The following is a 17,636-nucleotide window of genomic DNA, read 5'->3' on the forward strand; positions in this document are numbered from 1 at the left end:
GTGAATTCAGCTGTGTACAATATTTCCCTGATAATATAATTGTTGTTTTTGTTTTGTTCTGCAGTCAAAAGTTGCTTTATCCAATCGTGTAGCTTCTTCTATAAGTGCGTGTTGGAGAGAGCCTAACCGGGGTGGTCAGAGTCCCAGATGAACTTTACCGTCAATTGGCTTTCAGTTCCACCTCGGTGGCAGATGAAAACGTACAAACATTGAGCCTTGCTGTCAGATTGGTTTCTTGGTGCTGGGAAGTCTTGGGAATACGAAGGAAGTCCCAGCCAGCCAGTGTTCGAAGTTGAACCTAGATGTTAAAGGTGCCCCATAGGGTTTTATAAATAGATTTGACATATTTTAAGCTTGTTGCCTTGTAAGCCCGTGCTGAAAATATCATCTCTGTGATGTTCTCTTATAGGAAATAAAACCTTGGAGCTACTGTGGATCTAGCAGATCACACTCCATAACCTCCATCTGCTGCATGTTGTAGCTGTAACTATAGGCAACGCAAGGTCAGCTTTCTTCTTATGTGAACAAAGGTGTAAACTGTGGAAGAATGTACTTATTGAATAGTCACCCAAGATTGATGTTTTTCTTAACATCCCCTGTGTTCAGTCTCGCTGAACAAAGGGGATGGCAGGTCTCTCTTGTGCACTGTGTTGAGCACATACGAATGCCTGCTGCACCTTTTAATTTGCACACAAGGCCATTGCCCAGATGAAGCAGTACTTTGGCTTGTTAATGCATTCATAAGTCAGTTGTTTTATGAGCGGTACACAGTTTGGACTGTGTGTGGAAGGGCTGTCGTTTTAAAGCAATGTGTAGCTCATTGGCTGTCGTGTGTACGTTTATCAGCTTGGCCCCTCATAAAACTGTTGTGGTGGAAAGGACTGTAGAGGCCAAGCACAGTATAGGAGCTTCAAGAAGGTCCGAGTGTGTTTTTTTATTATTATTGATGTCTTTACCATGTGGACATTGTATGTTATACTTAGTGAAGCTCTCTCACTGTAACTTCTACTTGTAAAGTTTCATCAGGATTTGGACAAGCTTCTCTGCATACATGAGGGTGGGAGTTGGCATGGAAGGGTGAAATACAGCCTCTATATAAACCCTTGTTATGTTATTTGGTAAGATAGTGTAGCTGTGGTATTCTGTCTTTCACATTAATGAACCTAATTGGAACCCAGTTGTTGAAGCTGGTTTTCCAAGACCAGGTTCATCCTGTGTCTGTTCTTGCTCTGCTCAGCCACGCCTGTGTTGATATCTTCACTAATCTTCTCCTGGCATGGGGACAGGTCCTCTTTGGAGACGAGTGTAGATGCCTGAAGCCTTATACTTCTCTTCACTTCCTCAGCTTTGCGTGGTGACATACTGTGTGATAGTGCCACTCCACCATGTGAGATGTGCTTCTCTCTCTGTGCATCACTGAATGCCAGCCAGAGTTAGCCAGGCTAAACTGTGAATTGAATTTTGCTGTACGTCAACCCCAGTCACTCTCTTAGTGGAGCACAAGACCAGGACCAGAGGACACGTGTGGAAACCGATTAGAGACGGATGGTCATGTAGAACTTCTGCACTCGGAGAGTGGTGGGTGTATGGAACAGGTTGCAAAGTCATTGTCGTTGCTGCTGATATTCTTGGGATCTGTCTGGGTGTGGTTCTAGGATCAATAAGTTATTCAGAACTTGGGCAGCACAGCCTTTCAGATGAGATGCTAAGCTGAGGCTTTGACTGTTTTCAAGAATATCTTCATAGTGGGATTTTTGTCTTCCCCCAACCTGTTCTTTTGTTCTAAACATTTCAACAGAAAGGGTAGGAACACTAGTGTTGATTGGCCAATCCTTGGCACTACCAGGAAGGACCTAAGAGAATGAAATAAGTGTCAGCCGGAGGCTCCGTTACTGAAGTGGTTTGGTCTTTGACACGTTCCAGCTGCTGTGTGTGTAATAGAGTTCTGAGTAAAGAGCTCTGAGAGTGACCTGAAGTGTGTACAGTGAAGTCCTGCTTTTACCCAGCTGGGTCAAGGTATGCCTGACCTTAATGCTGTTCCCCGATCTGTAGAACACTACCAGCCGAGAGATTTTTAAAAAAGTGCCTTGTTTATGAAAACCAACATCTGATAGTTAACCGTGCATGTGTCTTATCTTTACAAAAACCTCCAGAGGCCTAAACCTTTTAATCAAATAAAGCCTTTTATTTATTTATTTTACAAAAAAAAAATTGAAACAAGCAAGAGAATGAGAACATGCACACACACACACACACACACACACTCTTTAAATCCCTCAACTGCTAGTTTCACTCTTTTAATTACCAGCTGTGTAACTGTGCGTGGAATGCATGTGGTTTGAGCAGGAAGGAATGTTGCCTTGTATCCTAGATGTTTTGCTTTCTTCTTTCCTACTCCAGCATTATTTGTTAGAATGCGAGTGGCAGAGCCAGGAAAGCAGGGCGCTGACGTCCCCTCTCTGAGCCGTGACTCACTGGGTGCTGTGCTCAAATAGTTCGGTGTAGTTTTACATTCCTTATATAGCCTCCTAGCAGAGCCGGGAGAGAGCCGGAGCGCTTGTGCCGTCACTGGAGCTGAGGAGAGACTGCTTGTGGTGAGGAAGCTGAGGCTCACTGCAGACCCCCTCTTAACTGGTTTAACAGGCTCAGGTTTCAGGCTCGCCCATTGGAGAACTGGTAGGTCTGGATGGGGTTTTGGGGGGTTGTTTTTGAGGGGTACGGAGAGGGCACTTAGCACTGGTTCAGTTTGTAATAGCTGGGGAAGCCAGTTTGGGAATTGTCCTAGAGTTGCTGAACTGATTACAAACCCGCATTGACGGCATTCTCTCTTGAAGTGTGAATAATGTTTGGATTTGAATGCAGTGCTGCCTCATTTGCATCCACTTTTGTTCAGCTTTTCTGTTTGCTGGAGGTGCATCTGATTTGTCAGACTCCAGGAAAGTTTTAGCTGAGTTTGGGTTTAGAATCGTACAGCACTGTAGTCTGCTCTCCTCATTCGTGTACTGACAAGATGTTTGCACATTTCGATCGTATAGCGTGACGAAACACAATTCACTTTTATACTGCACTGCTTTAGGTACTCTCTGGTGTTCAACAAGGGCGGAATGGAACAGAGCTTGGAAGTAAATTCACTTCAACTGCATGCTTCCTGTAGCTTCCATTCACACCTGAAGAATGTGAACAATGTGAATGAATGTTTTCTCTATCACATTCAGGAGATCCTGGTTTCAATTTCAGATCCAAGCTCGGCCACTAGCTCAGCGGTCTTGGTCTGTGACCTTGGGCGCAGCTGTGAAATCCGTGACTGGAAGTGAGGTGTTGGGTTTCAGCAGGGTTAAAACAGACTGCCTCTTGTTAGGTTTGATTTGTGCAGTGTGCTACAGTCATCAGACATTCAAGTGTGTTCTAAGGTGTTGCAGAACAGTTGGCGTCCTTGGAGATTTTCACTGTACTTTTTGTTGTGATAAGAAACCAAATGTTAAAGGCAAATCTGAATTCCTCTTGGGGAAAGTTAATGTAACCAATTTTGCTTTGCAAAGCTACAGCTGTGCTCATAAAACAGCAGCGGCTATAGATGGGACCAAGTCTCTCTGGGTGTAATTTCTTTAAACTGGGTTGTGAGTTCTCCCAGCTAGCTCTTACGATTTTAAAAAACACATTCCTAGGCTGTACACATATACAATTATACCAGTCAGTCAATCATTGACACCTGAATTTACCAAAATGTTTCCTTTGTTTTCCTTTTGTTTCTGTGTGTTTTACTGATCCAGTTTCACTGATCCAGATTAATCTTGGTTGAAGTTGCTTCGTTCACGATTGGTGTGAAACAAGCCACCAGGCTATGAACAATACTAATGATAGTAACCAGTGATTCAATGTCTGTTTTGTTATGCAGAAGGAGCAGCATGGATGTCTACTCAGTGACTCTGGAGGGACCGGCTCCATGGGGATTCAGGCTGCAAGGAGGGAAGGATTTCAGCATGCCACTCACAGTCTCGCGGGTAAGAGGGCACGCCACTGCAGAGCTACCTGCAGCGCTATGGAAAACCACAAAGCTAAACGAGGAATCTTCCATCCCTTCAGATTTGTACTGCTTCTGTCCAGGTGGTCTTTTACTGTCCGATCGGGTCATGAATCCGAGCAATACTCTGGACCAGCCAGGCGTTGTGCCTTTATTACAGCAACTTTGGCAGAAACGTGGGTCGAGGTTTGTGATCAGGTTATAAAATGTGATGAGTCTTGGCAGCTGTTCACAGGCACTCCTTTTAAATTTCTTTAAATATTTAATGTGGATGAGGTAAGCATTGAATGGGTTTGGTTAATAGAGGCGTGTTACAGAAAACAATTGAAGAAAACAAAATCTTAATCCATCTGTAATCTAGTTTATCTAGCAATGTATTTTATAAATCTGTCATCGTATTAGCCTTTGAATACCCAGGGTGGAAACATTTTGGAGATTACACAGCGTTTCCGCTGGGAAAACCTGCTGCCCGTCTCAGTGACTGCTCATTTTAAAGGTTTTACCAGTCAACTCCAGACATCATCAGCATTCGTGTGACAGCTGTCCATTCTTAAAACGACACTCACACACGTAGTTATGGAGAATAAATAGGCCTATGTGTAAAAATATATATTTAACCAGAATTTCTTTTTAATTAACCAGAAAATGAAACAACATAGTTTTATAACAACTTGTTTTCAAAAGTTCTTATTTTTTAAAATCCAGATTTTTCGATTTATACACAATAGTTTTTGGCGTAACTGAAAACTACAAGTATAATAATATCAGTGTGCATTGAAGCATTTTGTAGTGAAAAGATAGGAGGGTGTGCATACTTGCACAAGACCAGACTGATCCATCTAGACTGACGAGAAGCAACTCCGATAATGGAGGACCATTCTGTAGCAGGTTTAACAGGTATAATTAACTAAATAAAATGCCTATTCAAGAAAATAGTGAACCATTCTTCTTGTAGTAGAAATAATGTAAAATGAATGTTTCTGATTTCAGACTTCATTTATGCATTAGTTTCTTTTTATAAATCCTGTTATGACAACGAATACAAACACAGTGATTTTTGCCACCGAAGACATTTCAAGCCGTGTTTGTTGTAATATTGCAATGTCTGTCCCAGCGGTACAGCAGGACGGGGCCTGCAGTTCACAGTCTGGGGTGCTAGCTGTTCATCTGTGCCTGGCCCACAAACCCCACAACACCCACCCAGCATGCTGCTCCAACCTTTTTAGGTAATAAGTGATTTGCTGGTTCTTCAAAAGGCCCTCTCTTCAGTAAGTAAACATAGTTTATGAGCCCTCGCAGGGAAATTAAACACTTTTCCAAAACGGAAAGGTCATGCTGTGCAAATAAACCTTTGCTTGGTGCCTGGAGTCTGTTTGTCCAGAGATAGTCGCCATAGCAACACTCCTTTCGCTCTGGTCATTACACCTGGTGCTTGCTGGAATTCAGGCTGGTCTGCCTTGATCCTCGTTTCATTATTGCTGCAGCCTGACTGATGTTAACAAGTCTTCAAGAGAGGCCCTGTTGAGATCCAGAGGGGGCACAGCAGAGAGAATTTGTGCTCCCTCATCCTGGTTTAGGCTGTTTCCATGACTACCTGCAAAGTAGCCATCTGGGGATCTTGCTGCCATGTTCAGGAGCAACACATGAGTGTTAGGGTGCTGATCAACACTAGGTGTGCCAGGTTAATGCTTTTTTGTATTGAGAAAGGGGGAGGGAGGAAGGGCATTTGCATTATGAAATGGGCATGCTTGATAATGTGTAACAGGGGATGGGGACTCTGAAGAAAGCTTAATGATATCCATATGATTCCCTTGCCTGCCTGGAAGTCCGGGGTCACACAGATTTCTGGAAAGCCCTGTCTGTTTCAGATCAAACTGTAGTCATCCCTCCCGCCCCGCCCCCCTCCCTGCTGCTGCGAAGCTGTACGGTTTTCACAGACAGCAGAGCTCCACAAAAGGAAATGCTGCTCTGCATTCTACTCCAGAACTGTGTGCTGTTCTCCTTATAGGTCGAAAGCATAGCTGAAGGAATTGCAGCCCAATAGCTACGAATGCCTGTATCACCCGCCCTCCCCGCTTGGCACTTTCCTGCCCTTATTTGTACGCCTTTCCAAATGTTAGGGTGCATGGCAGCAGCATCCAAGGGGAGCTGGCAGCTGGTAGGTGTGCTTCAGCACTGGCATGTGGTAATAAATCATGAACTCGATAGATGAGTTGTTGCGCTCTGCTTGCCTACAGTATATGGGCTTGTCTGTAAATGTTATGATAAAGCTGGTATGTGGAAAAGTTAGGTTCAGTTAGACTCTTACCAAAGCACAATCTATTTTAAACCTTTCCAGCTGTGTGTGGGGGGGGTAAATGTATGTCAAATACACTGGACTTACATTTACCAGTATGTCAAGTGTATTTACCTTTTATTTATTAATTTCTTTTTTTTTTTTTTTTTAAAACCACTGGGTCCCACCGCTTCAGTCCCTTGGCTTTAAACACTAGGTCACACTGTCTCCCAGTCCGCCTCCGTACCCGCTGAGCCAGACTCTCTTTCATGCTCTGCATTTCTGTAGGGACCTCTCAAAGCAGTTTTAGTCTCGTGCAAGGTACAAGAGAATGAGGGTGGGGACTAATTCAATTCCATGTTTGCACAAATGAAGTAAAAATAAATGCAAACAGATGCCGTGCTGGCGAGAGGCAGGACGAAGCTTGTTTGGCAGAGATCTGGTGAAACTCGGATGGGAGAGAAGGAGGTGCAATGAGATCACCTCGCACTTGGCAGTATAGGATACATATTTAGGGATGACATCAGCTGAGCCCTAGTCATTGCACTTGGATCAACACAGTTGTTGCAGCTTTATTATTATTATTATTATTATTATTATTATTATTATTATTATTATTATTATTATTATTATTATTTAGGTTAAACCTAGGCACACTGGAAAACTAAATTCATTTGCAGATGAGCTAACCCTAGCTTTAGGGCAGTAACCTTGGTTTTGATGGCTGCACTAACAGGATGACCCCCAGTGGGAATGCATGGCCATGCTGCTTTTATTATAGTAATCTCCTATCAAATGCAGCGCAGTACCTGTAGCCATGTTGTGAGGATTGTGACCCCTGATCAGGTAACTGTCACATGTAGCCCAGCTTGCAATCTTCGGCAGCTTTTACTAGAATTATTATCTGACACCCGTTATCTATCTGTTTGTTGAAATCAAACAGTAGGTAATGCTGCTAATGTTATTCAGCAAATAACCAACAAGGTGGGCCGTTGATAATTCTTAGGAGTTGAGAACAGGTATTTGAAATCCTTGGTCAGCACTCCTTCACATCCTGCTACGAGCAGGGTGACATCTGGAGCGATGACAAATCTGGGATTCTGTCAAGTTGATTTATTTGATGGGATTTTTATAATGTTGTTCCCATGACTGGGAACTGTTCACCCTTGAGTCACAAAGGCTGATGTTGCAGAAGAGCGGTGTGCTGTACATCCTTTGAAGAAATAGAAAGCCAAACAGATTACAGTAGCTGCTGAGACCTGTCGGGGAAAGGAAGTGTGCAGTACTAGCAGTTTCGTTGCTGGCACTGAAGCCTTGTGTGATTGAACCGCTCGGGTACTGTGCAAGTACCCACTAACTCTGTGTGAGCGAGTGACTGCACAAAAGATTCCCAGAGCAACAGCTGTTAGGCAAAGGTTTGTGTTAACATGTCCAGACGCAACCCCACAAACTACTTTTTGATCCTTGCTAGAAAAGCAAATGGGAGACTTGGCAGCCATCCCAAAATTGAGCAATTGTGTGTCGGATTTGAGTCTTTACCAGGCAGAGGGGAGTTCATTCAGCTGTGAGTTAATGCACTCTGCACCTGACTGAGTGGAAAGGCTGGGTGCTTCATTATTTATGGTCTTCCCTGTGCGCTGTCCACACAGCCAGACTACTGCAAAAGTATCTTTCAGTTTAGTACTGCTGTCTCATTCGGCCAGTGCAGATAGCGCTGTGCTTTGTTTAGTATTTTGTACAATGTTATATAAACACTATGTTCCCTTGGATCCTCGTCAGCTGGATTCCTGGTGTGCACATGAGATTCCTCCTGGGGTTAAGCACTGTCCTGGCATGTTTCCTCCGCTGAGCTGCCGAGAGGCTGCCTGACGGGCGAGGTGTGTGTCGGGGCCAGGGGGCGTGTTTGAGCAGGAAGCGTCCTCCCCTGGTTTTAAACTGATCATTCCTCAGATTGCATCCCCTTCACCTGCTGTCTCTCTAGGAAAGAGCATGCTTTTCAGCTCTTGTGCATGGAGGTCCACGTGTACGTTATGACCCATAACTATTAAACTGAATTTAGAACTGAAACGGAAACTGCTTGGGTGCACATATGAGCTGTTTTAAGTTTAGAGTGTATCTACTTTATCTCCCATCCCCAAAGAGAGAGAAGGGGTTCCAGGCGATGGTCCGTGAACATATCCCAAGTGATCCCTGAAAGTTTCTCCAAATCAGGGAACACAGTCTACCCATTTCCACATCTGCAAAATGTTAGTCTGCTACATAACACAACTTCTCGGCAGAGAAGCTGCGAGTTCTGGATCGGTGTTTTCATTCACATGCTGGGTGTGGTGAGTAGGGTTTTAGATTATTACCTAAAGCCCAGGTTTCTGACCTCCTGTCCTGTATTTCTTCCAGTGGCTAATTGCTGGTTGGATAACTCCTGCAATAAGCCTGATCAGTTCAGAGCGTGTTTAAGAGGTGACTCTGTTGCTGGCACTTGCTTTTTACTAACATTTATCTCTGAAAGTCACGGGGTAGTAACAGACTGTGTGCAGAATATTGCTATTATCTTCAATGTAGTATTGCAGTTTTCTTTATCACCCACATTCCACGAAGGAACATGGTGTTATGTGTTTTCTCGCAAGGTCTCCTGCCATTTACTAAAGTACAGTATTTAATCAATCCCTGGTTTTGAGGTGATGGATTTGTAATGTTCTAGTGCACCTTCAGGCCTTTTCAAAGCTACCCTAAGAGATCTGTTTAGTGGATTCTGCTGGTTTTATTTATTAATATTCCCTGTCTTTGTTACTTAGCAGTAGTTGCTCAAACTGCAAGGTTTGCAATGTAGATCACTAAAGATACACATTGCTGTTTTAATACAATAATACATTGACGTGGCAGTATTAAATTTATCTGTTGGATTCCTACTTCATCTGTGTCCGACATTGCTGTTGTCATGTGATGACTGTCCCTAACCAATTGCCTTGACCTGGCTGCTCTGTCCTTTGTTGACCGTCCCTAGCCCCATGGTGTTGCAGTTATTTCTATCCTCCTGAAGCCCTGACCTCAGCACTTTGATGCCATGTACCCGAGCGATGGAACAGCTGTGAGGCGCATCGGGATCAGATGTTCCCGTCTCTCACACTGGGAGGTTCAATACCCTGCACCCTGCTCAAAACACCACAACATAATAACACAACAGAGCACCAGCCCCATAACAATGTCTCAATCTCCAAAACCACTGGGACACTGAACGGCTTGTTCCTGGGGGAAGGGTTCAATCAGAGCTAACTAGCTGAGATCCGCCAGCAGAACCGTTCCCATTGGGTTTCAAAGAGGACTCCCAGGATTCAGACTGGACTGAATAACAGGAAAGGTTGATGCAGGTCTGTCAGGGCAGGGTTTCTGAGGTGCATTAGCTGAGATCTTGTACAGCACCTGCCATTCAGTGAGACCGACTGCAGCCATAATAAGATATCTGTAGTTTTTAGTAACAGACTACTATGACAGTTCGGCACCCAGACTCTGCTGCAGATATTAAAGAACCACTGTGTGTTGTAGCTCTAGGCTTGCTCAACGTTTATTTTCACAGTTCACAGTGAGTTCACAGATCCAGCTAATGCACGTTTGGTTTTTATTCTAGTAATCTTCTCATCTATTAAGGTCTCCCAAAATGCAAGGTTGGAGGCTGAGTGGTCCAGTGGTTAAAGAAACAGGCTTGTAACTAGGAGGTCCCCGGCTCAGCTCCCATCTCAGCCACTGACTCATTGTGTGACCCTGAGCAAGTCACTTAACCTCCTTGTGCTCCGTCTTTCGGGTGAGACATAGTTGTAAGTGACTCTGCAGCTGATGCATAGTTCACACACCCTAGTCTCTGTAAGTCGCCTTGGATAAAGGTGTCTGTTTTTTTTTTTTTTTTTTGTAACAGCAGTAACCTTGAAAACCATAAAATATTCATAAACTGTCAAAGGTTCTGCATTAGCGTTCACGCCAAAACAAGCAGCCGTTGGCTGGCTTTGCTAGGAATGGCAAATAAAAGAAGCAAAACAAAATAAACTATTTGTTTGTCAGCAGTACATTTCAACAGATTACTAGCGTGGTTAAAAGGCATTTATTTTCAAAACCACCAGCTGTAAAAACAACTCCCAAAACAGTCAGCAGCAACAGCTTGGTAAACAATACATGAAGTGCCATACAACTACTGTACTGCTGGGCTCGCCATAACTCGACCGGGAACGTCACGCTGGCTTGGCGCCTCTTGCTTAGCTAGTGGGCATGTGACTAGGATCACATGATCAGCTGACAGTGCTGCCTGTTGGATCTGTAGTGTAAGACTGACCAATATGGAAAATCAATGTTTAAATATCTTTTAAATGTTATAATGTTACATTTTATACAGCTCTAGGGAAGCATTAACTAGGTTTGGTAATTTGTTTAGCCTTTTCTTGACCATAGTGGTTGCTTTCCTACTGTCCACCGCTGTGGTGAAGCAACTCTTTTAACAGGCTCGTGAAGCAGTCCGAATTGGGCTCCGGAGACTAGAGGGGTCGCAGGTCACTGGCGTATCCAGGCTACTACAGCCTCTTTGGAAGAGTCCAGTCACCAAGCTACGATGAGAGAACGTCTAAGGGAAGTGAAACTCAAAGCAGAGAGCCCCCTTGCTACCACAGACACTTCAGCCAAGACCAGCTGCAGGGCCAGGGGGATTGTATAGACTGCAGGGGATCAGAAGGTCCTGGGTTCAGTTTCCAGTCAAGGCTGAATCAGCCCTGACACCGTGCAGGATACAGGGTCCATGCATAGTTTAGTTTAAATTAGGATACCACTTTGGAACCTTCCTGCAATTCCATTTTTTGAACATGCCATGTGAAGTAGTAGATGTAGTACAATGTCTTCTAGAAACTGAAGGGCAGCAGGTTTTCTCTAACCTCAGTGAAGTTGCTGTTTGACATTGTAAATAGGGGCTTAACAATACATGGGCAATGGTTATAGGCTTTAAATGAGACAGCGGGAGCATGTTTTCATAACAACTCTAAATGCCATTGTTCATCATTCATGAACCGTTTGTTGAACTGCAGTTAGCTATGTTGTCTCATGGTACACATTACGCACACGTCTGTTAGGAGACGGTGTGGTCCAGTGGTTAAAGAAAAGGGCTTGTAACCAGGAGGTCCCCGGTTCAAATCCCAGCTCAGCCACTGACTCATTGTGTGACCCTGAGCAAGTCACTTAACCTCCTTGTGTTCCGTCTTTCAGGTGAGACGTTGTAAGTGACTGATGCATAGTTCACACACCCTAATCTCTGTAAGTCGCCTTGGATAAAGGTGTCTGCTAAATAAACAAATAATATAATGTAAAGGAAGTATCACGATTCATGGATACGCGACAAATCGTTCCACCCCTAGTGTGTCTTGCTTCCAGTTCTCAGGCGTTCTTTAAAGACAGTACAGGGTGGGGCAGGCAGAATGCAGCTGAACCCCTCTGAAGATTAAAGATGGCTTACGTTTTCATGATGTAAATTGTTTTTGCATCCGTCTTCCGGGATCATTTTAAAGCTGCTGTGGCAGAAAATGCAATAAAAAGGTTTCTTAATAATATTGTTACTGGCCAGTAAACTGGAGCTGCAGGGAAGACGCAGTGGAGAGTGTGTTTGAGAGAATGGGACAAGAACGAGCATTACTGTCTGTGAAGGAAAAGGGGAGGAGGAAATGCATCAAAAACTAAAGACCGCAAAAATGGGCCAAAAGAACCCTTTATTTGCTGTGACTACTACAGCAGGAAATGGCTGGAGGGCATGGGAGATGTAGAACAAGAATCAGATTAAATGCTGAGCAGAGTACAGTATACATGCATGCATATGTACATACATACGTGTATATGGACTATAAACCATAAGCCATTCAAAATGCATTCCTAGACATGTGCACAGTGTGCTCACTGATCGGGTACCCTGTGTTGTCTGTTGCAGCTGACCCCCGGCGGGAAGGCCGTTCAGGCTAACGTTGGCGTGGGAGACTGGGTGGTGTCCATCGACGGTGTCAATACAGAGAGCATGACCCACGTGGAGGCACAGAACAAGATCCGAGCATGCACCGGCAACCTGACCCTCTCCCTGAGCAGGTACTGTACACCCGCCCGCCCGTCTGTCTGTCACTTGATTCCTGCTTGCGCCCTTCGTGGTTTCTTTCTTCTCCCCCTTCTCGCTTTTCTGTTCTGTCTACCCATTATGCTTCATAAATGAGCGATAACCAAAGCTCTGTAAGTCAAAGAACATGAGAGGTGCCGGCGACCGTCTTCTGAGCGCTGAAATAGATTTTAAATAAGAGGTGTTCAATCACGGTTCTGGAGGGCTATTCCACTCCAGCTTTAACAGGTAAAATGAGATCAGGTGTGTGGATAGAGTTTTAATTGGTTCAGTGAAATCAATCTAGAACAGGGTTGGAACAAAGACCAGGAGTGGAAGGGCTGACTTTGGGTGCCTTTGGTAAGGTACTCCAAGATCAGTTTTTTTTTAAAAGTACAGCGAATAACTGTGCCAGGAAAAGTCATTTTAAAGAGGATGTAATGCCAGTCCCTCCCTTCATTACTTTTCAAAGCGGTTTATTAAACTTTCCTTGACAATGTTGGGGCACCACAGCCTGTGAAAGGAATGTGGTTTGGCTATCTGAAGACCCAGGACCCAGACACTAATACAGTCCTGGACGATGATGTCATCTGATTGAGTGAGGGGGTGTTTCCAGTAAGAGATGATGCAGTGTGTGTGGGAGAGGAGGGGGGTCCATGCACAATGAAGTGCAATTTACCATTAACATGGCCAAACAGTGAACCTGGAAGTAACTTGGTGGTGGTGATTAACATCAGACGTTACAAATGGAGATTCGATAGCGGACTTCTCTTCCAGGTGACCAACTTTTAGAACTGTGTGTGTGTGTGTGTGTTTTGTGTGTGTGTCCCTAGCGATTGGTAGTTTGCTGTTTTTGTTGATTTCAAGTCTCCCTGTGGTAAAACTGTCCATTGTTAAAGACTGTTCTCTTTAGATAATGGTGCTCAGTGACGACTGCCAGCAGGTCAAAGACACAGCCAGCACTTCTTATCCAGCGCAACAGCTTAGTTCCTCTGGAAAGCTGTCAGTTTGAAGGATATATATATCTTTGTCTTTTTTTTAAATGTTCTAAAGCGAGGCGACTCAAGTTGTAATTCAGTTGAACTCGCAGACGGTAAAGCCCAGTAGAAGCAAATAAAATAACGAGACTTCAAAAGGCTGAAACTCAGGGCTGTCTCCTCCTCGGAAACCTCAGGAGAATCCCTTGCTGGGTTCAGAATGGTTAAGGGATCAAAGGTTTGCTTGATTAACATCTATAGGCTTTGCACTGCAGCCAAGGGCTTGCAAGCTCTGAGACACAGTGTCTGCATGAGGATAGAATATTAATTCCCCACTTGCCACAATATCCAAGTACTAGAGCTGACTCTGTTCAGATGATGACCAGTGTGGGCTAGTGGTGACGGCTAGACTGGGAGGCAGTGTATCCCAGTGAGCTGAGGAAGTGGGGGGGGGGGGCTTGGGCCTAGCAGTTAGGGATTTAGGGATTAGGAGGCATGATGTTCTAATGTTTAGAGCTGAAGTAATGGGAGAAAGAGTGTCTAGTGGTTTATGGACTGGGAGGGAGGCTGTGGGTTCCAGTGGTTTGATACAAGGGTCAGGGGGCAGTGTAGCTCAGTACACTGCCTTACATTTTTTAACTCTCTTTGCAACAGAGAGCTTTGTGTCTCTTGGGCAGGGTGTTTTTGTTTTTTCAGAGCCTGTATAAATACCTTCACATCAAATTAAATAAACCCGTCTGCAGAGACTGACCACCGAGCATAACACTGCAAGTTTTAAAAACAAAATGCAAAATTAAAAAAAGAAAGTAACAGAAGGTTACATGTGATTGTGTTTCTCGAGTATGAGCCGGGCTGTTTTTCTTGGCAGTGCGGTTTCTGTTCTGGAGAAACTCCAAGCGCTTGCACGACCAGCTCTGGCAGCGGGACTGAAAAGGTTGCAGAATGTGAAAAGGGCTGGAGCAGAGAGCCTGCACGGATCTGGGTGGCAGGCTCTGAGCTTGTTCCCTGGATACCAGTTCAAAGATTCGATATCAGGCGATAACTGCAGTACACAAGAATGGTGTCAGAGTAACGTGCTGGAATACCAAAGTAACCTTTGGCTAGCTCTGAATTTCTCCATATCTTTCAGATGCTTTTCCTAGAGTTTGAGATGCTGTACTATAACACTGCTCCAAACTGCTAAAGTTCAGAAACGTGTACCTGAAACATACAGACATTTTCAGCACGAGCAATCGATGCCAGAGCTGTATAAGTGATATAGGGGGGGAAGAGACAAATGAGTGCTTCAGGAAACGCTGTGCCTTGCTGTTTCCTGCTCCGAGTATTCCACATGCTGATTATGACATCACCACGTTCTCTTAAACATGCGAAGCCCTGCGGAACACTCGAGTAGAAATGAAGACGTACACAGATGCATGCAAAGTACATAGACGGTTATGGGACACAGTATCGGTTTGCACTGGCAAAACTATATTTGGAAGTATTCGTAAAATAATCTTCAGTCTCGTCTCTGATGTGGATTGGCTTATCACCGCACTGAAGTAACGTTAGCAACATGTAGACTTCAATGATGGCGTACATTGTATCCATCAGAGTCTGTGAAGAAAAGTGGCAACTAATTTCCATCACATCAAATAGTTTTTATCTGAAATGCCAACGTTAAATTCTGTTGGCAGGAATCAATGTCGATAACAAAGCCAACGAGCACACAGAAATCCAGAAAGGACAGATTCATTTTAACAGTGCAAGGGTGCCATTGTGGCTGACTGTAAAAGGAGCCCTGCTTTACACAAGTCTGTAGCAGCACTGGAAGAAAGTAAATAAAGGTAAGTCTGCATTCCCACAAGTGTTCAGCAATTACCAAGAGTTTTTATAGCCTGGTTTTATCCAGAAAAAAAAAATATATATAGATTTGAAGCCTTGATTTTTATATAGTTACCTGGTATGAATTTATTAACCCAGTTTGGTCTAGACTAGTGAATCAGTATTTAAACCCAAGCCCCTTATTGCAGGCATGTGTTGAGAGGTTAATATCCTGAGTGTGATGGAAGATTGTAGGGAGTTATTTCAGCTTGTAGCAGGAAGAACGGCCCATTGTCTGCTTCCTGTTTATAAGAGGCTGGCTGCCAGAGGAGCTGCCCGCTGCAGGGTAGCGTTCGACTCGCTGGCCTGTTCGACTCGCTGGCCTGGCACGACGGGCGCTGGATGGGTAGCTTGGAGTCACCCCACCTCTCCTTGTGATAAGATAGGTTTGTTGTCTTTACAAACGCCACTTAAACAAATTGTCTTCCTCTCTCGTAAGTACATTGTTGAAACGGACACACACACAGCTGTCTTAAGAATTTAACAAATTATTAGACTGCAGAGAATTACAAAAAAAAAAGTGACATTTACCCAAGATAATTACAAAGAAGGATGTGAAATTGTACTTGACTGCAACAATATTTTGTTTGGCAGAAGCTTAAAACACATTAACAGCAATGGTACAATGAGTCCCTGTGAAAAGATTACATATTCATTCTTATCTATGTCCTTCATGGATTATATATATCTCTATATATAATCTATATATATCTATATATATATATATATATATATATATATATATATATATATATATATATCCATGAAGGAGATATGTGTGTGTGTGTGTGTGTGTGTGTGTGTTTCCTGTACTACCCTGGATAGATTTTCCAACGTGAAAGCATTTCAAATGCTTTCCTCCCCATCTCTCGAGTTTAGGACCCCTCCCCCAGTGGTCATGGTCTCGGGTCCCAGGCTACCAGCCTCTCAACTCCTTCCTGGATGGGATTGGGATTTCTTTTATTTTTGTTCTTGTTCTCATTTTTGACAAACAGCTGGTGAGAGCTGACCTACCTCAGACCTCAAATGTGAGTTCAGAATAATCCCCCAAACAAATTGACCTTAATTGCTCAAAGATGTTGGTAATTGAAAAAATATTTCAGATTTTGGTTGCTTGATGTGTTTTGTGAAAAGTTCAACACGGCTCGAGAGATCTAAATAACTTGCAGCTGTTTGGTCCAATGAACATTTGTTAGCAAAATGCTGGAAAATCGCCACGTTCTACAAGGGGGGAAAATAAACAAGTATATCCTTTTAAAACCCTCTGCACAGTTTCGATTACGTCTGGTGCGGTTTTGCAAAGTGTCACAACTTCACTAACGTCCTAGGTTACACTGTACTGTCATGTAAATGGATGGAACATTTGTGACATGCTTTGCAATGTGATATATATATATATATATATTAACTGCCTGGCTCATGTCACTTTGCTGTTTATGCAGTAAGTGAGAGGTGCTAAATGCTGGTTAAGCAAATTATCTTAGTTAATATACCTGGAATTCATTGGTATTTGAACAGGTGCCCCTGCAGGCAGGTTGAAAATGTGTAGATAGCTCCCAACACTCCAAGCTGAGAGCTGAGTTGCTTTAGAGCCAGTCTGGGCTGACCCTGTGTCGAATCACAGCCCTGAAAAAAGTGCATGGATTTGGAGTGCTGTGCACCGCATGACACACTTTCATACCGTCTGGTTTGGGTCTAAGTAAATACATGATGTGTTTTCATAAAGTTTATTACCTTGTCCCAAGGAGATCCCTGTGCCGTCCCATCAGAATGTGCTGATGTAATTTAGGTTTTGTGTGTGTGTGTGTGTGTGTGTGTGTGTGTCACCCCCTCCCCTGGGTTCTAATTCAGCCAGTCAGCTGTGGAATCTTTAGGAGCTGTTGGAGGAGAGTTCACCCAATTCACCACCTTATTCACACTACTTCAATAATGCACAACCATCACGCACACAAAAAAAAATATATATAATATAATATATATTTGTGAATGGCAGTTATGCATTGTTTCAACACATGTTGAACCTACTTTTATCTAGGTAGTGTGGATCAGGTATGAATGATCTGGAGAACACATTTATCATGAATTTTGTTATACTCTGGGCAAAGGTTAGTGACACACTTGAACCCAGTACCCCAGGGGTGCAGGACTCCCACACTTGAACCCAGTACCCCAGGGGTGCAGGACTCCCTCGTGACACCTGGATATCAATAATGGCGCTCTTTTTTTTTTTTTTCTTGCAGAGCTGTCGGTACTCCTGGGTCTAATCAGAAGGTAAGAAGATGATTTTGTTGTTTTTGAAAGGGTTTGTGAGCACTGCTTTGACAGCTGTTGAATTGCAGATCCATTTATTTTCATGCATTCTGTCATAAAGTTGCATGCCGTACGGGTGGACATGCT

The 17,636-nt window shown here is 43.7% G+C and overlaps 1 protein-coding gene across 5 annotated transcripts in view; it reads left to right on the top strand.

The window, feature by feature from the left end:
- Positions 1–17,636, top strand: part of LOC117413327 (PDZ and LIM domain protein 7-like) — a 34,491-nt gene that overhangs the window by 1,466 nt on the left and 15,389 nt on the right. For 3 of the 5 annotated variants that reach the window (XM_058997118.1, XM_034022358.3, XM_034022359.3), the window contains exons 2-4: positions 3,896–4,001; positions 12,244–12,395; positions 17,480–17,510. In XM_058997118.1, coding sequence (XP_058853101.1) covers positions 3,906–4,001; positions 12,244–12,395; positions 17,480–17,510 — 279 coding nt within the window. In that variant the 5' untranslated portion in view covers positions 3,896–3,905. Of the gene's footprint in view, positions 1–2,520; positions 2,677–3,895; positions 4,002–12,243; positions 12,396–17,479; positions 17,511–17,636 lie in introns of those variants that run through there. The other 2 variants (XM_058997115.1, XM_058997116.1) reach the window with 2 other exon arrangements.

The sequence above is a fragment of the Acipenser ruthenus genome, chromosome 23, assembly GCF_902713425.1.
Source record: "Acipenser ruthenus chromosome 23, fAciRut3.2 maternal haplotype, whole genome shotgun sequence".
Taxonomy (NCBI): Eukaryota; Metazoa; Chordata; class Actinopteri; order Acipenseriformes; family Acipenseridae; genus Acipenser; species Acipenser ruthenus.